Source organism: Callithrix jacchus, chromosome 5 (assembly GCF_049354715.1).
Source record: "Callithrix jacchus isolate 240 chromosome 5, calJac240_pri, whole genome shotgun sequence".
In the NCBI taxonomy this organism is placed as follows: Eukaryota; Metazoa; Chordata; class Mammalia; order Primates; family Cebidae; genus Callithrix; species Callithrix jacchus.
Window position 1 is genome coordinate 152,014,298 of NC_133506.1, and position 24,770 is coordinate 152,039,067.

Here is a 24,770-nt window from a genome sequence, read left to right on the forward strand (position 1 = left end):
ATGCTGATAATGGGATCTCAATTATAATTAGTTTATTGATGTATTTTATTTTTTAGGCATAAGCAAATAAGATTCTTTATTTGCTCTCATCTTTCTTTTTTCATACCATTTCTTTATATTATGTTTTTAATATGGTTTCCCAAAACGTAATCATAATTAGTTATGTTTGTTTAGCAGCCTGGTGTTCCTTTTCTGTTGAAGTAATTCATTAAAATTTCCATTTCATTTCTTTTCCTTCTTCCTTCTGAAACTGTGTGGATTTTCATGTGAGGTGAATTAATAATGTCTCTTTTACTTGTGTAGTAAGCACAGTTTTCTTTGCAATAACTGTCTTCCTCTGTAGAAAGAGGAATGGTCAATTTAACAATGAGCCAAGTTTATAATTGGGGAACACCCAGTTACTACTTCATTGATGTATTCTCTAACTAGAGTTTAAAATGTTTGCAATTCTTTTAGAGATTTTTACTTAAAGACTGAAAGCACTGTACGTATCTGGATGGGGAATAGGAATATAGTGATATTTAGAGAAGTCTTTTTTAAGACCAGCATAATTCTTTAAATAAGCTCGAGCTCCTCTTGGTACCAACTCTATTGCGCAGCTCGCTGCCCTGTGATTAACCTAGGCGAGGAGGAGAAAATATCCCCAGATCCGGGCAGGCCCGACCCCACATCCAGTCCTGTGTTGTGAGAGGAGGGAAGAGAAATAAACGTGGCAGCGCACAGGCCAGCGGGGAGACTGCTTTCCAGACACCTCCGGCCCACACAGCTGTTCACCCCCGTCTTTTCAATCCTGGAAAAGGAATTCGGGCTTTCACTGTCTAAAATCGGCAGTCTGCATTTCTGCTCTTCAGTCAGTCCTTAGGATGAAGCTCTAACTGAACTGAAGTAAGGAGAAACAGCCTTGAATCCTTGGAGGTCTGTCTTCCTTTTGGCCTCTGTGAAACTACCGCTACAGTGGGAAAAAGCAAACTGATCTTGATCCCAGGAGGCCCTGCTTAAGCCTCAGCAGAACTTGTAAACCTAAACTGAAGAGCCTCACCTGGAGGAGCAGGCATCCCGTAACCTTAACCAAGCCAGTTCCACTCTCTGGATCAGTGAATAACCCCACTGCACCATGAGCCGCGTTCGGGATGCTGGCTGTGTAGAGGCAGGGATAGTGATTGGAGCTGGTGCCTGGTACTGTGTCTACAAATACACCAGGGGAAGAGACCAGACCAAGAAGAGAATGGCTAAGCCCAAAAACCGGGCTATGGCTGGGACTGGAGCCAGGGCTAGAGCCGGCCTAAGAGCCGGATTCACAATCGACCTTGGGCCAGAATTCAGTCCCCCAACACCAGTCCAAGCTGAAGCAGAGGACAGGACCCAGGATGAAGCCTCTGCTCTGGACACAGCTGGAGCTGAGGCAGTGGCCCCAGCTGCATCCAGTGCTGAGGCTCAGAGTGGGGCAGGGAGTCAAGCCCAAGAGGCAGATGGAGCCGGGGTTGAGCAAAGGCCAAATCAGTAGTTCGGGCTACAGTGGCTTCTACAGTAGCACCACCTCCCATGGTGACAGAGGCCCTTGCAGCTGCAGAAGCCCCTGCAGCTGGCAGGGCCTCCCAAAGTGGCAGAAGCCCCCATAGAAGTGGAGACTCCCAGGGCAGCAGTGCCTCCTGGGACAGTGGTACCTACCAAGGCAGCAGCACCCACTGAGGTGACTGAGGGTCCTGGGGTAGCAGCACCTACCAAAGTAGCTGAAGCTCCCAGGGTGGCATCGCCTACTAAGGCAGCTGGGGCTCCTGTGCCCCCAGCGCCTTCTGGGGCTGCAGAGGCTCCTGGAACTTCTGGTTCTCCTAGAGCAGCCGCAGTTCCTGGAACAACTGCTGCCAAGAAAGCAACCCCTGGGGCTCACACGGGGTCTATACCTAAAGCCACATCAGCGACTGGAGCTGTACCCAAAGGTGGAGCCGAGGCCAGGTCCCAGAATGGGGGCAAGGGCAAGGGCAAGAAAAGCAAGGTTGAAGTAGACGAATTGGGGATGGGCTTCCGTCCTGGAGATGGGGCTACAGCAACTGCTGCAGCCTCTGCTAATGGTGGAAAGGCTTTCCTGGCAGAGGTCCGTGATTCTGAGGAAGGGGAGTCTGGGTGGACTGACACAGAGTCAGATTCAGACTCTGAGCCTGAGATTCAGCACAGAGGAAGGGGAAAAAGACCCGTTACCGTGCAGAAGCGCCCCTTTCTTTATGAAATTGATGAGATTCTGGGTGTCCACGATCTCAGGAAGGTCCTTGCCTTGCTTCAGAAATCTGATGATCCTTTCATCCAGCAGGTCGCTTTGCTCACTCTGAGCAACAATGCCAATTATTCTTGCAATCAAGAGACAATCCGCAAACTGGGAGGCCTCCCAATTATTGCAAACATGATTAACAAAACTGATCCCCACATTAAGGAAAAAGCCTTAATGGCCATGAATAACCTGAGTGAGAATTATGAAAATCAGGGCCGGCTTCAGGTGTACATGAATAAAGTGATGGATGATATCATGGCCTCTAACCTGAACTCAGCAGTTCAAGTAGTTGGACTAAAATTTCTAACAAACATGACTATTACTAATGACTACCAGCACCTGCTTGTCAATTCCATTGCAAACTTTTTCCGTTTGTTATCTCAGGGAGGTGGAAAAATCAAGGTTGAGATTTTGGAAATACTCTCAAATTTTGCTGAAAATCCAGATAGGTTGAAAAAACTGCTCAGTACCCAAGTGCCAGCCTCATTTAGTTCCCTCTATAATTCTTATGTGGAATCAGAAATCCTTATTAATGCCCTTACTCTATTTGAGATCATTTATGACAATCTCAGAGCAGAAGTGTTTAACTGTAGAGAATTCAATAAAGGTTCCCTATTTTACTTATGCACTGCATCTGGAGTGTGTGTTAAGAAAATTAGAGCCTTAGCAAATCACCATGACCGCTTAGTGAAAGTGAAAGTTATAAAGCTAGTGAACAAATTCTGATTGGTTATGTACTGTCAAAAGACTTCAAGAAATTTCTTGGTTTTGCAGTCTGGAAGCATTGAAAATTGAAAGTTACTGCTTTTCCACTTGCTTGTATACTAAAGGAATCCTTTCAGCTGCCAGTTTTAAATAATGTTGTCTGTGACAGTCACCAGCTTTAACCTGAACCATTTTATAAATACCAAAAAAATAGACCTCTTGTACTGAAAACTTGTGACTTTAATTGTGCTGCTTGGATGGAAATATTTTTGCTGGTTCCTCTGAATTGACAGTAAACCTGTTCATTATGAATGGCCTACTTTTCTATTATTTGTTTTGATTTGAATTTATCCACCAAAGACTTCATTTGTGTATCATCAATAAAATTGTATGTTTCAACTGACAAACAAACAAACAAATAAATAAATGAATAAGCAAGCAAGCTCGAGACCCTGATCCTCTCTCAGTTACAATAAAAGATTACTGTTGTGGTTTCGAATCAGCTAGTTTATGATGCCTTTAGTTTCCTGTAATAATAAAATAATTCTTAATGTCTTAATTCATAGAAATATTTTATAGTTAAATAATTTGAGAAGCCTTAGGAGAGTAAAATCAAGTTACTAATAAATTCCCATGGCAATAGAAAAGATGCCCTTTTTTCCCACTGCAGTTTCCTTTTTTTAAAAAAATAAGAAATTAGTTCTGCCAGGCATGGTGGCTCACACCTGTAATCCCAGCACTTTAGGAGGCCAAGGTGGGTGGATCACCTGATGTCAGGAGTTAGAGAACAGCCTGGCCACCATGGCAAAATCCTGTCTCTAGTAAAAATACAAAAAAATAAGTTGGATGTGGTGGTGCACACCTGTAGTCCCAGCTACTCAGGAGGCTAAGGCAAGAGAATTGCTTGAACCTGGGCAGCAGAGGTTGGCAGTGAGCTGAGATCATGCCACTGCACTCCAGCCTGGGTGGCAGCGCACCAACTCCGTCTCTAGTAAAAAAAAAAAAGAAATTGGTTCTGTCAGAATTAGTTCTGTTGTTAGAGTGATTATAACTGTTGAAAACTTCTAGTCCCCTCTCTCTGAGAACATTGGGTTTTTAAAAATATATAAAACATCCTTTGGGATTTACTAGACACCTGTGATTGTATTTCTAAGTTGCCCCAGTGTAGCCATGCATGAACTCCATCCTATCAGGGAGCCACGTCAGAAGAATGTATCCTATACCTAAGTTTTTAAAGGTTATTTTTTTCTGTTCTAGAATAATCCCTTGCTTCACATTTCTCTCTTCCTTCTCCCGTTACTTTTCTCCTCTGTGTATCACCTATAACTTTGTTCTTTTCTCTCTGTGTAGTACATAGACAAAGCACTTTTCATTTTTTATTGAATAGAGTTTTATGTAATTAACTTTAAAACTGAGCTACTGAAACTTTCTTTTAATTTTCTCTTTTTAAGCAAAGACAGTGCTTATAGTTGTCAGTCATGACCTTGTCCTCTCTATTAATGAATATTCTTAATTGTTTACATTTAATAAGAAGGTTATATTCTCTTGAAGGCTTACCATCAGAACTGTAGTCAGTCTTAAGTATCCGAGGTCTCACTTGATCCATGGCCCAACTATTCCTTTGACAGTCTTTAACTCCCTGTCATAGCTGGGGTTAAGATGACTTCATCCTTTCTACCATATATGTTTCTTTTTTAACCTGCCTCCTTGGAAATCTAGTGAGATCTTATAAGCTCATGTCTGCATTGTTGACCTGTTATATATACGTGTGACATATTCTTTTTCCCTGCTAGTTTGTAACTGTTTTTTTTTTCTTCTTGGTGTTATAATCTAAGTTTGTTATATTTAGAATTATCATGTCTATATTTAGCAAAGTGTGATTTTCTTCTGTATTTCTCCACCCTTCCCCCCCCTTTATTTTTAGATGTCTTTGGTTTGTTCTGGAAATATTAATGGCGAAAAATGAAAATAACAGTCACGCATTTATCAGAAAGATGGTAGAAAATATTAAACAAACAAAAGATGCCCAAGGACCAGATGATGCAAAAATGAATGAAGTATGTAATATTCTTTGTAAATAATTATGGTTCCATGTTGATATTCAAATATAGGTGTAAGGTATGAAACTTCTGTAGTATTTATAGACAGCATCAGATTTTTCTATTAGTAATTAGAAATTAAAATTACTAACATAGAGTTAGCAGCAATTTTATTACTAGTAAATGAGCAAAACCAATAGTGTAAGCTAAAATGCTTACACAGACTATTGCTTTGATTAGTTTACTGTTTAGACTGGATTCGTGTTCTAAAATTATTCCTAGTTTACAGAGTCTAGATTGCCATCTTAAGTATCTGTTTTTTTTAAAAAAAATACTATTGCAGAAATTGTACACCGTGTGTGATGTTGCCATGAATATCATCATGTCAAAGAGTACCACATACAGTTTGGAATCTCCTAAAGACCCAGTACTACCAGCTCGTTTTTTCACTCAACCTGACAAGGTAGTTACTTTACAATTTGTTTGTGTAAGTTGAAATAAAATGTATTCTCAGCGCTGGGTTGTAGTAGGAAGACCAGGAAGGATCATGGAAAGATTGTTGTGAGTCTTTTTTTTTTTGAGATGGAGTTTCACTCTTGTTACCCTGGCTGGAGTGCAATGATGCGATCTCGGCTCACCGCAACCTCTGCCTCCTGGGTTCAGGCAATTCTCCTGCCTCAGCCTCCTGAGTAGCTGGGATTACAGGCACATGCTACCATGCCCAGCTGATTTTTTGTATTTTTAGTAGAGACGGGATTTCACCATGTTGACCAGGATGGTCTCGATCTCTTGACCTCGTGATCCACCTGCCTCAGCCTCCCAAAGTGCTGGGATTACAGGCTTGAGCCACCGCGCCCAGCCCTGTTGTGAGTCTTAAGAATGTGATTTAAGATCAGAACTAGAATATGAGTCAAACTGGAGGACACACTTAAGGTTCAGATATTAGGATGGTCTAGTGTTTATGTTCAGTTTTAAGACAGTCATAGAGCATAGGCAGAAATGTGATCAAAGCAGGTGAATTTGTGAATTAATGGCCATTTTTCAAAATGGGAAGGAGAGTGCTGATATACAGTCTGAAGTTAAAAGCCCTTTATTGGGATTATCATTGGTTTGAGGAAACAAGCAGAGAATAGACACTAGAACATGCCAAAGACCCTGGGAATACTACAGGAGTATTATTCCTACTCTCCAAAAAAACTCAAGTGTGATATGAGATGTAAAAAGTATTTTTCACAATCCCTCTTAATCCTTCATTATTTATTTATTTATTTAATTCCTCCTAATTTAGCTGAGCATATTGAGTAACAGAGTCTGGAAATGACCACTCTCCTCTTTTTGCTTTTAAATCAAAATGTCAGTTAAGACCTTACCAGTATATAGAGATTTGGAACAGTCCTGTAGGATTGCTCAGTAACTAAAAGTGCTGTCATGCTGGTTTGAGCCAAGTAACAGGAGTATAATGTGGTCTTTCCCCTGAAGTGTGTTATAAAAGAAGCATGTGTTTTCTGATGCACTCTTAGAGCTCTAACATGTTAGAGCTCAAATAGGTTTTGTTAATATTAGAGTTGGCATGAGGTTAGTTTAAGCTTATTACAGTAGTTAAAATCAGTGACTGAAATTTTGTGTTTCAAATGATAATTTAGTTTAAATTTAAAAACTGTTCTTTCCTTTGTTGGCTTTTGAACCACCTCATACATAATGTTTTAATATTCACTGACTACTTCTTTTTCTCTTGCTTGTAGAATTTCAGTAACACCAAAAATTATCTGCCTCCTGAAATGAAGTCATTTTTCACTCCTGGAAAAGTATGTTTGGAGAATCATTTTAATTTTTATGTGGTAGCTTATTTTAGTGTGGTTATTGGCAGAAGTGTGTTATTTTGTATTTCTTCAAAAATTTGTATATTCAAACTAGGAAATATAAGTATTAATTATATTCCATTTGCTAGTAAGAAATAATTATATTTACTAGATATATGCAAGCTGAAATACACAAACTTATTTTTTAGCTTGTAATAAAGTCCGGCGAGACCTGATTCTTAGACTTCTTAGGCTAATGTCAAGATGAAAAGTCTAAAAATATAAAAGCATATTCTTATGTCTTTCTGTGGCAAGTCTAATTATCTCTTTTTATTGTTGATTATTCATTTCATTTGTTCTCTGTGTAAGCCATTTTCTCCAAATAACTAAGAAATTCTACTGTTATGCTATCTGTATAGTTTTTAATTTGTTAAGGTGATATTCAGTTTATACTTATTTTGCTTAAGGTAGACACATTTTTCATGATTTGTAAGTAAATACTTTGACAGAGATGTTATTTATGGTTCTTTACATGTAGCTTTCTTTTGGCTTTAACCAAATAAAAAGAGATGTGCATTTCTCATTTCAGCCTAAAACAACCAATGTTCTGGGAGCTGTTAATAAGCCACTTTCATCAGCAGGCAAACAATCTCAGACCAAATCATCACGAATGGAAACTGTAAGCAATGCAAGTAGCAGCTCAAATCCAAGCTCTCCTGGAAGAATAAAGGGGAGGTAGGTGCAGAAGAAATGCCACAATTTACATTTAAGGATTCCAGCAAAGCTGTGAGATCTGAAATAACATAATCCAAAATGTTTCATGTCAGTAAGTGGAATGTAGTACATTACTTAATTTTTCCATTTAACATTGGTAGTCACAAGTTCATATTCATTTGCTTGCTCATATTGGATAGGTGCTCCATCTTAGCCTTTCATTCTTTAGCTTGTTGGGGGTAATCTGTGTTAGTACACATAATGTAGTTTCCAATCTTAGCATATAGCAATTGTAAGACTGTTATAGTGTATCTATACAATGGAATACATAGTCATTAAACATGATTAGGTCTGAGTTAGCATGGAAGAGTTTCCATAGTACATTATTGAGTGAAAAGGGCAGAGTATATAAAACAGCTTTATGGACTCCTAAGTTTTGAAAGCTGGTTTATATTAACATTTGTTTTCATATGCATAGAAAGTTTTTTGAAGAATATACAAAATCTTAACAGTGTTTATGATAATCTAGTATAGAAGGGAGGTTATTTTATACTTTTTGGTATCATTTGATTTCTTTTTATAGTATCATGTACATGTATAAATTTTGTTTTAAAAGTGTATTTTTGCTTTCTGGGGTTTTAAAAATTTGACTTTTATTTTTGAAACAGAGGGTACATGTGCAGGTTTGTTACATGGGTATATTGCATCCAGGTATTGAATATAGTACCCAGTAGGTAGTTTTTTAGCCCACATCCTCCTTTTTCTATCCCCCCTCTCCCACCAAGTATTCCTTAGTGTCTGTTGTTCCCATGTGTGTGCTCAATGTTCCCTCCCACTTATAAGTGAGAACATGCAGTATTTGGTTTGCTGTTCCTGTGTTAATTTGCTTTGGACTTGGCCTCCTTGCTGTGAAGTACATGATTTCATCCTTTTTAATGGCTGCATAGTATTCCACGGTATATGTGAACTTCATTTTCTTTATCCATCCATCATTGATGGGCACCTAGGTTGATTCCACGTCTTTGATACTGTGCTGCATTAAACAAATGAGTGCATGTGCCTGTTTGGTATAATGATCTGTTTGCATTTGGGAATATAACCAGTAATGGAATTGCTGGGTCAAATTGTAGGTCTGTTTTAGGTTCTTTGAGAAGTCTCCAAACCGTTTTCCACAGTGGCTAAACTAATTCACATTCTCACCAATTATGTATAAGCATTCTGTTTTCTCTGCAGTCTCACCAGCATCTCTTGTTTTTTTTTTTTTTTGGCTTTTTAGTAATAGCCATTCTGTCCGATTTGAGATGGTATCTCATTGTGGTTTTGATTTGCATTTCTGTGATGATTAGTGATGATGAGCATTTTTTCATGGGTAGCCATTTGTATGTCTTCTTTTGAGAAGTATCTGGTCATGTCCTTTGCTCATTTAGTTTTTAAAATAATTCTTTTTTGAGAAAAAAAAAGGAAAGTTAATTCATCTTTTCACTCGTTTTAGCATAAGTGCTTAGGGTACTATTTGTTAGCACAGAGCATTGTATAGGGCTAAACTGCCACTATTTATTGATTTTTGCCAAGTTATTATTAAAAGATTAGACTGTCTTTTTCACTGTTCATAACCAATCAATAAAGAAGATAGGTGAGATTTTAAAATCCTACTAAATTTCTTATAATGAATTAATTGTCGAATGATATATAGTATGATAGAAATTGAAGAAATTGCATTTATAACTTTTGTTTGTTCTAGATTCCTGTATTAATGCATATTAATGGCTAATATCTAAGTGACTCTTTAGTTATATCAGTTGGACATTTTCTAGCAAGTGACCTCATAATTAACATGACCAGAAATATTTCCATCAACTCATTTTCTAAATTACTGGTTTTTCTCCTCAAATTCTTGGTTATAATCAAAGATGATCTAATTCACCCAGTCAGCTAGGCAGAAAGCCTCAAAACTGTGTTTGACTCTTCCTCCCTCTGTATTTGTTCAGTTGCTAAGTTTTGCTAACACTTTTCTACACAATGTTTTGTGTTTCTCTTTTACTGTCATCATTTAGTTCATTTCCTTTCTTTAATTATTCTTATATTTGACTAGTTTCCTTCCTTATTATCTCAACTGTGTATGTTGTATCACTGCTAGATAATCTTTTAAAAATACTACTGTTGTGATGTTATTGTTTTGCTCAGAGATCTTAATTGGCTTCTTTTATGTACTTTCAAGACAAGTAGTTTTACCCTCTCCTTATCATTAGTTTGTTATTCAACACAAAAGTGTCCTAATTTATACTTTTTCAATATAGTTCTCTTTAAACTTTTGTTTAACTTTTGACCAATCTGTTCTGTTACTTTTTTTCTTCCAAATTCCTTCAGTTTAGTGGGACTGTTTCTAGGGGAATAAAGTAGGTATATTTGAGAAACCTGTTTGATTGAAGAATGAGGGAAAAGTTATCAGAGGAAGTTGAGAGGTAGCCAGATTATGTCTGGACTTTGTGAACCATTGTAAGGAATTTGGGTTTGATTTTAAATGCAACTGGAAGATTTGCCAGGGAGTCTAGCAGTCTAATTTGTGGTGATTTTAAAAAATTGTCCTGATGATTTGTGCAGAATGTACTATAGAGGAGCTAGAATTGAGGTAGAAAAACCCGTTAGGGGTCAGCAAATTATAATATATGGCAGGGACGAAGAGGGAAGAAGATGGTAAATGTCAAATTCCAGATTTTTTTAAAAGAGTAGTCAAGTGTAGTAGTGAGAAGGAGGAAAGAGTTGAAGAAGGAGTTTGATGTGTAACTTAACTGAACAATCTGACTAACTGTGAACAATCAGCTGAGAATAACTGCCTTTAGACCAGCCTCAGATTTATTTTGATGTTAGATGCAAATGATCTTGCTTATAGATCATGTAGGGAAAGGGAGGATTTAAGAGTGTATCATGGGCTTTTTACCTGAATAACTGGAGAGATGGTGGTACCTTTTACTCAGATACAGAAGCCTTGAGAAAGAACAGGCTGTGTTTGTGTGTGTGCATTTTGGGGAGGTGGGATTAAGAAGAGTGTTCAACTAACTGTTTTGGCTACATTAAAGATCAGTTGCCTGTTAGAATTTCATGTGAGGTGTTGAGTAGACAATTAGATGTATGAGTTTAGAACTCAGAGTAGCTAGACTGGAGATTGAGATTTAGAATTCAACAATGTATGATTAGTTTTAAAACCTAGATAAGGATGAGACCACCCAGGACAGAAGCCTGGACCTTTATATGAATGCCTACTCTATGCCTGGCACTGATTCGGGTGCTTGGCATACATGGGTAAGTAAAATTGACAAAGATTCACACTTATATTGGAACAGGGGCAGGCAGTCCGTAGGTAATAAATGTAATAATTATAGTCTGTTGGGGGTGTTAAATGCTACAGAGAGAAGAAAAAATGGAATAGGGTAAGGGACCAGGGCAGGTTGCAGTATAGACCAATCTAAATAGAATTTAGATTTTAAAAAGACTTAGAAAAAAACTGGATTTAAATTTGTGTTGTTTTAAAATTTTCTCACTATATTAAATTAAATGAGCTTTATTGCTTGTTGAGTTGGTATTAAATATAGTAGAATAAAACTGGTTCATTTTTGAAAAGAATGAAACTTTTGCCACAAATCTGTAAAGCTACACTAGGAACAGAAAAAGCTTTTAAGGTTATTTTATTATAATAACAATTAAAAATGTCTGTATTAAAAGGCTTGATAGTTCTGAAATGGATCACAGTGAAAATGAAGATTACACAATGTCTTCACCTTTGCCGGGGAAAAAAAGTGACAAGAGAGACGACTCTGATCTTGTAAGGGTGAGATATTTACATTGATTTGGTAATAATATTAATAATAATTTTACTTTGTAAATAACATTATTAACATGACTATCAAATTTGACATTTGATTTTATATTAGTGGTTTTAATCACAAACTTGAGTTTGCAGTTATCCTCTACTATGTAATTTAAGTATATTGAATCTGTGTTTCTTGTCATTGTAGTAGGTAATCTCAATTCTTCAGGTTTTTAGTATTAAGCTTGCCAGTTGCATACTCAGCTTCGTGGTCTGTTTTGTTTTCCTCATTTGCTTTGGGTTTTGTTGTCTTTATTTTGTTACATAGTATATTTACACTTAGCCATAGAAAAGGGGAATGGAATGAAGATCCTTAAAGGTTCTTTCATTTAATTCCTGAGCCTTTGCTAAATAAGCTGCTATAAAAGGTAAAAAAATGCTATAGTTCTTGTAAAGTCCTTATTCAGTTTTTAAATCTTAATAGAAATGATAAAATGATAACTTGAATGATAGACACAGTTTGTAAGTGTTATTTTAAGACAAGTTTGCTAAAGTTTTAGTATAGACACAAAACACAGTTATGTCTTCCAGCACAGCTCAATGGACTTAACTGGATTCATTTTGACTTTACTTCAGCTTCAGATCATTTCCTTCGTAACTAATTAGGCTACCAGAATCAGTGTTCTTGTCTGCATGTAAACTATGGATACTTAGCTGGAAAGCTTTATCAGAAAAAATGACTTAGCCCAAATGAATTGTTTCTGCTGTTTATTGTTAGGACTTTTGATTATGGTTATCATAATAATAAAAGTTAAAATGTTTGAATCTGCTTGATTAATAGAGGTGAGAGGTTATCACTAAAATTATTACTTTTGCTTTCTCTGAAATACTACTGCCTGTCTTGTCTCCCACTGGCCCAACATTACACGTGCTGAGAAGTTTATTTTCTCTAGTAACTTATTTTGGCAGAGTGTTTGTTTCCACTTAGAATTATTATTATTGTTACTATTTTTGACTTGGAGTTTTGCTCTGTTGCCTAGGCTGGAGTGCAGTGGCGTGATCTTGGCTCACTACAATCTCCTCGTCCTGGGTTCAAGTCATTCTCCTGCCTCAGTTCTCCTGGGTAGCTGGGACCACAGATGTGCGCCAGAATGTGGGCTAATTTTTGTATTTTTAGTAGAGATGGGGTTTCACCGTGTTGGCCAGGCTGGTCTCAAGTACCTGACGTCAGGTGATCCACCTGCCTTGGCCTCCCAGAGTGCTGGGATTACAGGCTTGAGGCACTGCGCCTGGCCAAGAAATAATTATTCTAAAATCTTTTTAAATTCTCACTATGTATACTGTAAGTTATGATGCTTATTGGCTGTTTAAAAATTTCATATGAGTAAAATTAAGAATTGATCACTTAGCCTGAAAAGAATCTTGTTATCTTGATTTACAGAAGAAAAATCCTTGAATTGGAAAAGTTATTTCTGTCTTCTAGTCCTAGTTCTCACTCAGTGCAGAAATTCCTTTATTATCATTTATGAGAGCTGGTCACCACGTGCTTGAAAATGCTTTAAGCGGAGAGCTCATGATGTATTCTATTTGTTGGAAAAGTCAACTAGGCCATTCATACACACATCCTTAGTGTACTACACTCATACCCACATGGTATTTCCACACCCTAAAAGTTGGGAAACATGGTTTTTATTAATTCTTAATATTCTGTTATCCTATAAATTTGACATCTACTTCTACTTTTTGGAATAGTGCAGAGCAAAGTCTACCCCGTTCTTCAAAGAACCGTTTTGAATTTTTGAGCTCTTCAGATCTATTGGTATAACTGTAATGGAGGCCTTTTGCTATATGTTGTGGTATGTATAGTGTGTAACATTAGATCCCGTTTAGAGGTACTAGAAGAACCTTATTAATAAGCTAGTTTTGACTGAAGTGCCCTCAAAGAGATGAGCATTATGAGACACAGAGCATTATGAGACACAAATTGAATTTAAAGACCAGTAGATTATAATGAAAGAACATGATTTCATTTGCTTGTTACCAGCTTCACATTGAAATTTCACAGCGAAGGAATTATTTTCCATATACATTTGTATTTAAATATTTAGCTTTATAACATATTTTCACCGTCTTTTGCTTCTCACCTCGATTTTATACTCCCTGTATTCTTAACAGTGCAATGCAAAATAAAAAAGAAATGAGAGGTAGTGGTGTTTAGGAAGCTAGATTAATATTCTCAAGAAAGAAGACAGTGGGCTTAATTTTTACCACCAACCTTTTCCAAAGTGTAAAGGAAATCATCTACCTTTTTAGATCTTTGGACATCAAAAAGAATCGTAGCAATTAAAATAAGAAGTGACTTTTAAACTTAGTTTCAATGTAACATTTATTTTGCCTTCTCATCTTTGAGGAACAACAGTTAATTTTTAAATTTTGCACACATAAATCAAACAAACTAAATCCAGTCATGTGTAGATCTTCCCCTCCCTAGAATGTAAGGAGAGCTTAATGTTACCAATCTTTTAATATAATAATAAATAGATAAACCAAAGGGAAAACTAAAACAAAATAATTTCAGATCATGCCAAGAGGACATAAATAAAACTTAAAATCCATTCTTGACAAATATGAACTTTTAGTAAACTAGTACCAGAAGGATGCTTCTTTAATGTGCTAAAAGTTTTGTTTATTTTAAATCAGTAGTCATTGCTTTTCTTCTTAAAGGCAAAATACTTGAAGCATTCTTTTAAAAAATCAGGAACAAAACAAGCAACCTGCTGTCACCACTGTTTTTTAAAAATTTTTCTAAAATGTTTGACCAATTGTTATTTTTGTAATCTTAGAAAAATAAAAGAAGCCATTGAAAATCTATCCCTATGTGTATATATTTATGTTTATAACTAAGATTACTCTGATAATTTTGCTTTGTATCAGATGTACATTTAGGGGAAAAGGGACTATTTTTTTCATTACAAGAACCACTGCAACAACAGACTTAGGTAGATTAATAGATTCATAGATTTAAATATAACCTTAACAAGAAATAGGGAGGAACTGTATGTAGAAAATCTCAAAACTGAGATAGGGAGGACCTGTATGTAGAAAATCTCAAAACTGGAAGACTTGAAGAAAGAGAAGACAGGCCACGTTCCTGTAGGGGTAAAAAGGAATAAAAAAGGATGACAGTTTTTTTCAAGTGAATATATAATTGTAAAATTCCAGTGTGATTTTGTTTCAAGTCTATATGGAGGAATAAACAGATATAAAAGGAGGAAAAATAAAGGTAAGATCAGCCCTACTAGACACATAGTTATACTTAGTAAAAGATCATGCTTCTATTATAATAGCCTACAAATAGTTTGCTTTTTCAAAACATACAAAATAAAGGAAGCATTACAAATCAACGATTCTGAAATGGTTGGATGTGTCTTTGGTAGTGGAGAATCTAGTTTAGAATCTCATCTCACATTCTATTCTAGAACAATATACAATAATGTCTTAGTCAGCTCAGGCTGCCATTATAAAATACCACAGACTGGGTAGCTTAAACAACAGATATGCATTTTCTTAGCATTCTGGAGCCTAGAAGTACAAGATCAAGGTGCCAGCAGATTTGATTCCTGATGAGGGCTCTCTTCCTTGGTTACAGATGCCTCCTTCTCACTGTGTTCTCACAGGGGAGTTGGGGGTGAGGGGAAGAAGAAAGGCAGCCAAGCTCTCTGATGTTTCTTCTTATAAGGACACTAATCTCATCATGATGGTTCCACCCTGGTGTCATCCAAATACCTCTCAAAGGTCCCATCTCCAAATACTGTCACATTGGGATTAGAGCTTCAACATACAATTTTTTTCTGGTGGTGATGGCCACAATTCAGTCCATAGCAAATAAGTAACACTTAAAGGCCAGGCACAGTGATGTCTGTAATCCCAGCACCTTGGGAGGTCAAGGCAGGTAGATTACCCGAGGTCAGGAGTTTGAGACCAGCCTGGCCAACATGGTGAAACCCGTCTCTGCTAAAAATACAAAAATTCGCTGGGTGTGGTGGCACGCGCCTGTAGTCCTGGCTACTCAGGAGGCTGAGGCAGGAGAATGCTTGAACCCAGGGGAGATGAAGGTTTGCAGTGAGCTGAGATTGCACCACTGCACTCCAGCCTGGGTGACAGAGCGAGACTCCATCTCAAATAGTAGTAGTAATAATAATAATGAAGCAACACTTAAAAATAAGCATAGAAGCATACACAAAAGCATAGATGAATATAGAGAAAACCCACTAACACTCCAGTAATCAAAGCCGGCAAAGGACACAATACCGAGGATGTAATTAGACAGTTCACACACAGGAAACTCAATTTAAAGTTAGAAAAAGTTACAGATAATTCGATAGTTTTTGTTTTTCTTTTCAATGATTTTTGAAAATACAAATTGCTACAGACTTTTTGGAAATTAACTTTGTATCATGAGTGTTCAAACATAAAATTTATTCTTGGGTCTTTGGAGAATTTCTTCAGTCTTCATGCTGGTTCACACATAAATTATCTGAGTATAGACTAAGATTTTACTTTAAATGTGAAAGCCGCTGTATTTTTGTTGTTTCTGTTGTTAATCAGTTAGTTATAATTAAAATAGTTATAGTTTTGATGTATTTAAGAGCTGTATACTTGAGGTACATGTTTAGGACAACAATAGATACCAGATTTTTTTTGTTGTTTCATTCCTCAAAATATGTATACTCACAGCTTCGTAACCATAAATTGTGACTTTTTTCCCCCCTAGTCTGAATTGGAGAAACCTAGAAGCAGGAAGAAAACACCCGTCACAGAACAGGAGGAGAAATTAGGTATGGATGACTTGACTAAGTTGGTACAGGAACAGAAACCTAAAGGCAATCAGCGAGGTCGGAAAAGAGGCCATACGGCTTCAGAATCTGATGAACAGCAGTGGTCTGAGGAAAAGAGGCTCAAAGAAGATATATTAGAAAATGAGGATGAACAGAATAGTCCACCAAAAAAGGGTAAGAGAGGCCGACCACCAAAACCTCTTGGTGGAGGAACACCAAAAGAAGAGCCAACAATGAAAACTTCTAAAAAAGGAAGCAAAAAAAAATCTGGACCTCCAGCAGCAGAGGAGGAAGAAGAAGAAGAAAGACAAAGTGGAAATATGGAACAGAAGTCCAAAAGCAAACAGCACCGAGCGTCAAGGAGAGCACAGCAGAGGTAAGCATATGTAACTCTAAACTGTATCTATTTCATTACTATATTATAAATCATAATTTGATGCTATCCACATTTGGGTCTTCCCAAAGCAGAGCAGAATCTCCTGAATCTAGTGCAATTGAATCCACACAATCCACACCACAGAAAGGACGAGGAAGACCATCAAAAACGCCATCACCATCACAACCAAAAAAAAATGTGTAAGTTGTAAATGTTAAATTTCAAACCAATTTCAAATTATTTTGCAAAAGTTCCTTAAGCTATAAACATACATACTGCTGTATTTAAATTCCATGTATTTAGCCCCATTACACTAGGTAAGATAACATTTTTATAAACTTACCTTGGTGATTGATAGCCCAATGAACTATTTTGTACATTTTTATAGGTGTAGGCAAATCTTTATAAATGAATAACAAATAGTTTATTATTTCCTTACAGACTTGATGATATCTAAAGAAATAAGGCATTTTTTAAAAAATCACCACACATTGACCAGGTTGTCCCGTCATTCCACGCTACAGTTTTTAAAAATTGTTTCTCGTTAGCACCTTTTCCTTTGAAAAAAGAAAACAGGTCTTGCACTTCTGCTTTTGTTTTTTGAACTTGTAGTAGGAAAATAACAGGTACCATTTTTCCTAAACTATGTCCGTAGAAATTATCACATGTTGGTCCCCGGTGTTGGTCTCAAGTATTTGACATGTTGGTCTCAAGGTTTTGTTTGTTTTCTAATCGAATTCATTTATCTATATCAACATATATATAGTTTCAGATGTTCACACAAATACAATTATAAGAGAGGTATAGTAACAATCTGTACCCCAAATTTTAAGGTCAGAAGAGAAATCGGCACTGTAATTTGTAGATTTGACAGCATTTTTTCTCCTTAGTTATGTCTTCTCTTTGTCATACAAAATTTAGCATACTTTTTCTGAGCGTATTCCCACCGATACATAATTACATCAGTGGCCTGACTTTTCAGAGTTACCAACATACTGTCCTTAAATACTCAATTATCTTAGAGATTTTCCTATTCCTGTGTATTCCACAGGAAGAGGAAAAGTTGCCTGGGTGTCTAGCCAGTACTTCATGCCATCTTCCATGTAATTTTTCTGTCAGGTTAAAAGTAAAGGTAAGTACATTTTTGGGGCAGCTTTATAAATATGTTTGGATTCAACCAAAGGAAATCACTATTTCTAAACAAAAGATTCTTAAATCCTTTATTTAATAAAATATACATGATGTAACAATGAAATAACCTCATAACTTTAGTTTGTTTATATTCGAACATGATAAAATTCAGGGTTTAAATGATTGTGTTCTCCTAAAATTACACAAATCCTCCTATGAAAGTTCTAAACCAAACAAGTATTTCTTTAAAAAAAAAAAACAAAAACAAAAATCAGTACAGAAGAAGATTCTGAAGTCTGTCTTGGAAGCCTATCTTCCTTTCACTGGTAAGCTCTTTTTAGAGCTAGTATGATAACATATATTAGGATTTGTCTCTTTATCTTATTCTGACCTCAATGAAATTCAAAAGGATTGTCATTATTTTTCATGTAATTTCTATAGTTTCATTAATGCTGAAAAAGCAAACCAAGTAAAAAAAAATTGTTTGGTTTGAGCATGAGTTAAATAATACATATTTTGGATTGCTTATCGAAGTGATGTTATGTTTCTAATTTAAAAATAAATATTTATCAAGAGGTATCCATTTGACTCAATGGTTCTATTACATATTTTTGATGCCTCCTGTGTTTCAGAGAGTAGTAGGTGCTAGGGACACAAAACAGACATGGTTCTTGTCTTCCACTGTCTAATGGAATGAGGAAGTAACTCCAAACAACTTCAAAGAGTTGTTACTTTTTGAAAGTAACAATGAATTGATATCTTGAGAATAGTAGGGGTCAGACAGGAAGAGAAGAGGTGGCAAGAACACTGTATTTGAAGTTTCTGAAGTGAGAAAAGTCTTGGCAAAATCAGAAGCTAAAGGAAGGCAAGGGTTTGCTGGATTGTAGTTGTGGGGAGTTAGGGACCCGAAAGGGATGAGAATGAACAGGTAGGCAAGGACCATCTACTGGTCCTTGTATACTGTGTTAAGGAGGTTTACAAGATTATTCTCAGCTCAAGGGGGAGCTCTGTAGTGGTAGTAAAAGTAAAATTTTACTTTTAAAAGATAACTTTGTAAAGTACAAGATAAGTATTCTTGTACTTTTAAAAGATAACTTTGTAAAGAGAAGATGTAAGAGATGGGAATGGTTTGAATTAGGTGGTAGCAATGGAGATATGGAGAGAAGTGAATCGATTTGAGCTCACTTTAAGAATCTGTAAGGCCAGACAAAGACTGGTACACGATATTCAAAGCAGAATTCCTTTCTGCTTTGAGCAGCTCATAAGACATTGATGCCTTTTACTGCCTTAGGAAAGATAGAAAGGAAAAGCAACTTTGAGTTATGTTTTGCATTCCTTTATGGGAAGGACTCAGTTACAATTTTTATTGTTGTTACTTGGTTGATAATTTGTAAAATTCTATGATTAAACATTGGTTTAGGATTCAGAATATTAAAGAAATTTTCTTGTCTCGTAAGGTAATTGAGGGTAAACATGATGACAGTTAATGAAATACTTGAAGCATTTCTTCTAACGAGGTAATCTACTGAAAGATTGGAACATTCATTGTATTTTATGTGTGTTTTACTCTAGCCGTGTAGGACGCTCCAAACAAGCAGCTACTAAGGAAAATGATTCAAGTGAAGAAGTAGATGTGTTTCAGGGTAGCTCTCCTGTCAATGATGATATTCCACAGGAAGAAACAGAGGAAGAGGAAATTTCCACAGTAAATGTATGTGTTCAAAGTCTCTGTGAGTGATGTGGAATATAAAACTAGAGTTGGGCTCACACCTGTGATCCCAGCATTTTGGGAGGCTGAGGCGGTCGGATCACCTGAGGCCAGAAGTTCGAGACCAGTCTGGCTAGCATGGTGAAACCCCATCTTTACTAAGAATACAAAAAATAGCCAGGCATAGTGGTGTGTGCCTGTAATCCGAGCTACCTAGGAGGCTGGGACAGGAGAAAGGCTGGAACCCGGCAGGCAGAGGCTGCAGTGAGCCGAGATTGTGTCACTGCACTCTAGCTTGGGTGACAGAGCAAGACTCCACCTCAAAAAAAAAAAAAAGCACAAAACTTTTTTTTTGAGTTGGTAAATATTTGGTTAGATCATTTAGTACTTGTTGTTTGTTATAATTGTAAGTATTTGTATATTTTTCTTCATTAATTTATAGCATTGTTTTATCTACCAGCTTGCATAATGGAGAAAATCTTTTATGGAAACCTGAAACTAATTGAATAGGTGTAGCTTAGTGAGAATGTAAATGTTAAGTATGAACTGAATGTAGAGCATTCTAATATTGACACTTTAAACATTTAAGTTGTACCTTGATTTTAGGGTACTGATACCTGTTAAGTATACTGTTGTTTATATTTCGCAACTGTGTTCGGTATTTCTATTTGGGTTTCATAATAGGAATTACAAGTTAGTTACACAGAATAAAATCAGCCTTTGGAATTGAAGTATGAGCTGAATGAGAATCCGTAAAATTGGTAATACATACTTACTTTGCAAAAGTAGGGATGTGTTACTTCCTTACTTTTTTTAAAAAAGTTTTTGTTTTTGAGACAGAGTCTCACTCTGTCACCAGGCTGGAGTGCAGTGGTGAGCGATCTGTTCTCACTGCAACCTCCACCTCCCACGTTCAAGCAGTTCTCCTGCCTCAGCCTCCGAGTAGCTGGGATTACAGGCCATTGCCACCACATCTGGCTAATTTTTGTATTTTTAGTAGAGACAGAGTCTTAAGATGTTGGTCAGGCTTGAACTCCTGACCTCAGGTGATCTGCCTGCTGGACCTCCCAAAGTGCAGGCATGAACCACTGCACCCGGCCCTTCCTGACATTTAAAATAATAAACAAATAAATAAATAAATTTACCAGTTAATACAACTCAGATAGTTCTCTTAGGAAAAAATATAATACATTTAAGTAGGAGCTCTTCTTTTGATGTACTAATGCTGAACTTTTAGATCTGCTCAGCCAGCCATCTTTGTTTGAGAAACCCAAGCTCTGTAATTAAGTCTCAGAATTGGTCTCTGCTGTTCTGTCCTATTTAATGGAATCAGAACTCTTGGCTGTCTCAGGATTCATTTTTGTGAATGAGTAAATTAACACAGGAAAAAATGCCCAATTGTGGTCTCAAATTAGTTTGGCTTGTTTCTTTAAGGGTTTTAGGGGGACATTAAAGTAAGGCTGAAGAGTTAATGATTGATGTCTTCATCAGAAAAAAACTACAAAGTAAATCAAAACCCTGTCTTTTTTATATTCTTGTTAATATTGACATTTTTTCATCTAAAGTCTTGTGCTTTCATTAGTGCTTGCCAGTTAGTATGTTTGAAATTTAGGTTATTTTACCGTATTGATAGTTGGTTGAGATCCAAACTCAGTAACTACTTTTCCAGAAAGATATTGTAAGTTCATAAATCTGAAATGTTTTCATTTACCACATGAAATATAAGTAGAAAGATGATTAATATGCTTGCAGTTATTTTTCTTGCTGTGGACATTGACTTCTGTTCATTTCTCTTTAAAATTATTAGATAGAAAAGTAAAATAATTTTTTCTTTTGCTGTTCTGGGAAAGTCTATGAGCATTTAAGGGTTCAAATATTATAGAAGTCTAAATATATGATGCCAAGGCAGAAAGCAAAGATAAAAAATTTCAGGGAAAGGAAAGCAAAGGAAATCAGGAACAAATGAGAAAAAAGATTGCTTAAAAATGATTACTGCATGTCTTATATACATATACACATTTTAATTAAGCATTTGATGACTTTCCTTTTAAGGTACGGCGGCGAAGTGTTAAAAGGGAACGGCGATGAACAAATGTAATTAATAACTTTCTCTGTGAAAGCTTTGGAAAAATCTTTCTTTTTTTGGGTCAAGCTTGAGGCCGAATAAAGCCTTTGATGCACAAAATGGGACTGCTGAAGAGTGGACAGTTGGACCTTTGGTGACCCCATACATTTGTGGTCACATGCTTTAGCCATACGCATGGTAACATTGACTATGGAGTCTTGTGGAAGTGTAATGTGCGATGGCTATGTAGACATAAGAAACTTGTAAATATTTTTTCCTTTTTTTAATGTTTCTGACTTCTAAAGTGCTTGTATAGCTTTTATCTGCGGCTTTAAACTGACAGTACTCAGCTGTTTATTGGATCTATTAATTTGAAAAGAATTTGTTAGGATAGATCTTAAGCAGTAATCTGTCAGTGTTTGTATTTGTATTCTCTGCAATTTTACTGTGAAAAAAAGTTTGTTTGTTTTTTTTTTTTTCAACAATTGGTGTCCTTTTGTTGATGTCACTATTTGTTGGAGAGTTAAATGGTCTCTTCTCCTTGTGTATCTTACCTAGTGTTTACTCCTGGGCACCCTTAATCTTCAGAGGTGCTAAATTGTCTGCCATTACACCCAGAAAGATGCCTCTGATAGGAGGACAACCATGCAAATTGTGAAATAGTTCTGAAGTTGTTTGATTACTTTACACCTCAGTATTGATTGGTCCCAGAATTTTCTGGCCTTTCATGGCAATGAAAATTTTAAGAAGAATGATTTAAAGTATTTTAATTTTAAAGAGTGTGTTATAAAATAATGTACTGAATTCTTTATCCCCTTTTATCATCCCTTTCAGTTTTTATTAATCTACTGTATCAATAAAATTCTGTAATTTGAATGTTTTTAATAGTCTAGAATGTTATTGTGTATAGATATTTCCTCTTGAACATTATGTTCAGAAAATGCAAATTATTACACTATAATATAAAATCTGATATATTCACTTAGAAAAATTTCAGCCCTCCATAATAGTGTAAAGTTAATCAGAAAGAAAAAATTTTATTGATGCAGTGTGTCTTTATAAAGCTGTTCTTGAAAGCCAAGTGTTTTGTATTTTATAGTGAGTTGCATGTTTATGAAAAAAAGTGCTGAAATGGGATGTGCTCTTTTCTGTAAATTCATATTTAGCCATAGTATATGATAGATTGCCCCATAACATAGTTTTTCATCAAGAGTTTATTATTGTACTTTATTTTGGAGCCAAAAAATTGATTCTGGGGGGTGGGGGCAGGGTAGAAGTGGTATATCCAACTGTATCAGCTACTGTAGTTGTCACAGTCTTGTGAACTTTGAATGAAATTCCACTTTGTTTAGATTGGGAGAAGTGGAAATTTATTTGGGTTTAGAGCAGGTTTTCTTTTTCTTCATTGTAATCTGCAAAATACAGAAATAAATTACTTAAGGCAGTATCCTTTATACAGTTGTATAAACTATATTTTGAACCAAAACATATAAGTTACTACTTAAAGCTCACCTAAATTCATTTTAGTATTTTAGGTGCTGTTATGTTTTTTCACAGTTAACACCAGAGGGAAAAAAAATCATATTCTAACTTACTAGATTTATCACATTGAATAGTGGAACATTTTCATATGATACACCATTATGTTTAAGGTATATTTCCAAGGTTGGTTAGAATAGATGGGGCATATAATAAAGAAGCTACTATTTTGGAAAATGACATTTTACTATTTGCCAATGTATATTGCAATTGATGTGATTATTTTTCTTTTAAAGATTTCTTCGAGTTTATGAAACAGCCATTTATTTTTTAAAAAGTGTTTTAAATTGTGTCTTAATCTCTCCATATTTAACGATTCTTCATTTACAACAATACGGATACCAGTAATTATGAGAGGCTGCTGTATATCAAAGCAGCTCAGGTTGGATCAAGATATATTGGTTTTTAAATGTTTTCTTAGCTTGGTTCTCCCAAACACATAATTTCTGTTTCAGCAGTACAAAGGCATGTTTTAAAATCTATAACATAAAGACTAAAGAATAGCTTTGTATTTTTGTCATTGATTAAATTGCATCAGAAATGTTTATGGAAATATATCTTTAAGACCATTTTATAAAACATACGAAAAAATGATTGTGAAGGATTTTTATTTGCATGATCATAGGTAACCAGATTTCATTGCACATTTTTGTAATGCTAGTTCACAAAAAAATGTTCATTGTAGATTTTGTTATGTTCAATGCCAATGAGTCTGTAAATTTACAACCTGTCTGTTCTTTTTTTGGGTGGATTACAATGTAAATTTTTTTTGTTTGTTTTGTAGAAAAATAGGTGCAATAATGATCAAAGTTTTGATGTCTTGAGTCTCCATCTTAGGGGATTATTTTACGTTTAAACTTAACATTTCATGTACTAACATTTGGAGAGCCACATACTTTACAGCAAAATTAAGTGTTTATAAAACATTAATTGCTAACATTGTTAGCAAACTATTCAGTGATAATGTTCATCTTGAAAATATGTACTGTATAACATTAAAAAAATATTTAACTCCCTGTACAAGTTCCATTATGAAAATCCTATTCCTTGGTGAGGTTATCTTGCTGCACTCTGTAGCAAATTCGTTTAATCTACATTATAATAAAATCTGCTGCAGTGCAACAGGAAGCTTTTTCAGTGATCTCCACTGTATATGTAAATTACAAATGTGGCTGTAAAACTTATTCCAGGTATTAAAGGTTAAATTACTTTCTATATCTTCTTATAACTTGTAAGTTTGATTTTTAAGATTTCCTTTTGTCCACTTGCAAGAATGTCAGGAATTTAAGAGTTTGTTTAAATGAGGAGTGTCTCTGCCACCACATAGTATTATGTCATCATAATGAACAATTGGTATTTAAATAGATAACCAATTTTCAGACACATTTTTGGATTTCTGTGAAGTTGAATAAACATGAGAGGTAATATAACTGTATTATTTTGTTTATGTAAATCAACATATATTTAAATACTAAATGGAGAAAGGCACATTTGATGATTTTTAATTTTGGAGCCTTTGTTTAATGAAGTGGAAACATGTCTCAGTAACATTTTCCAAACCTTTTGTTTAAACTTCTCATGCAAAATACTGGCAGACAGATTTTTCTAAGTGCTATTTAAGTTAAATAATTACGTAACTGAACAAAATATATGTATCCTGTAAACTTTAAAAATAAGCACTAAATAAATAAGTTGCCAGTAGCAGTTTTATTAATTCGTTCGGCAAACATTTATTGAGTGCCTACTATGTACTAAGCACTCAAAATTTTTACTTATTTTTGCAAAGGA

At 35.7% G+C, this 24,770-nt stretch overlaps 2 protein-coding genes across 16 annotated transcripts in view; both read left to right on the forward strand.

Annotated features, from left to right (window-relative positions):
- Positions 1-24,197, forward strand: part of PDS5B (PDS5 cohesin associated factor B) — a 200,013-nt gene extending 175,816 nt beyond the window's left edge. For 4 of the 15 annotated variants that reach the window (XM_078375264.1, XM_054256758.2, XM_035302447.3 and 1 more), the window contains 9 exons: positions 4,893-5,025; positions 5,351-5,470; positions 6,750-6,812; positions 7,396-7,541; positions 11,241-11,346; positions 16,100-16,539; positions 16,629-16,739; positions 19,243-19,381; positions 21,431-24,197. In XM_078375264.1, the coding sequence (XP_078231390.1) occupies positions 4,893-5,025; positions 5,351-5,470; positions 6,750-6,812; positions 7,396-7,541; positions 11,241-11,346; positions 16,100-16,539; positions 16,629-16,739; positions 19,243-19,381; positions 21,431-21,466 (1,294 nt within the window). In that variant the 3' untranslated portion in view covers positions 21,467-24,197. The remainder of the gene's footprint in view (positions 1-4,892; positions 5,026-5,350; positions 5,471-6,749; positions 6,813-7,395; positions 7,542-11,240; positions 11,347-16,099; positions 16,540-16,628; positions 16,740-19,242; positions 19,382-21,430) is intronic. The other 11 variants (XM_078375269.1, XM_035302450.3, XM_078375270.1 and 8 more) reach the window with 5 other exon arrangements.
- LOC100398948 (armadillo repeat-containing X-linked protein 2-like) lies at positions 864-3,389 on the forward strand. Its single transcript, XM_008998110.5, is given in 3 exon segments — positions 864-1,481; positions 1,484-1,581; positions 1,583-3,389. Coding segments are annotated over 3 exon segments (1,872 nt in total). The 5' UTR covers positions 864-1,114; the 3' UTR covers positions 2,990-3,389.
- Positions 24,198-24,770: the final 573 nt, after the last annotated feature.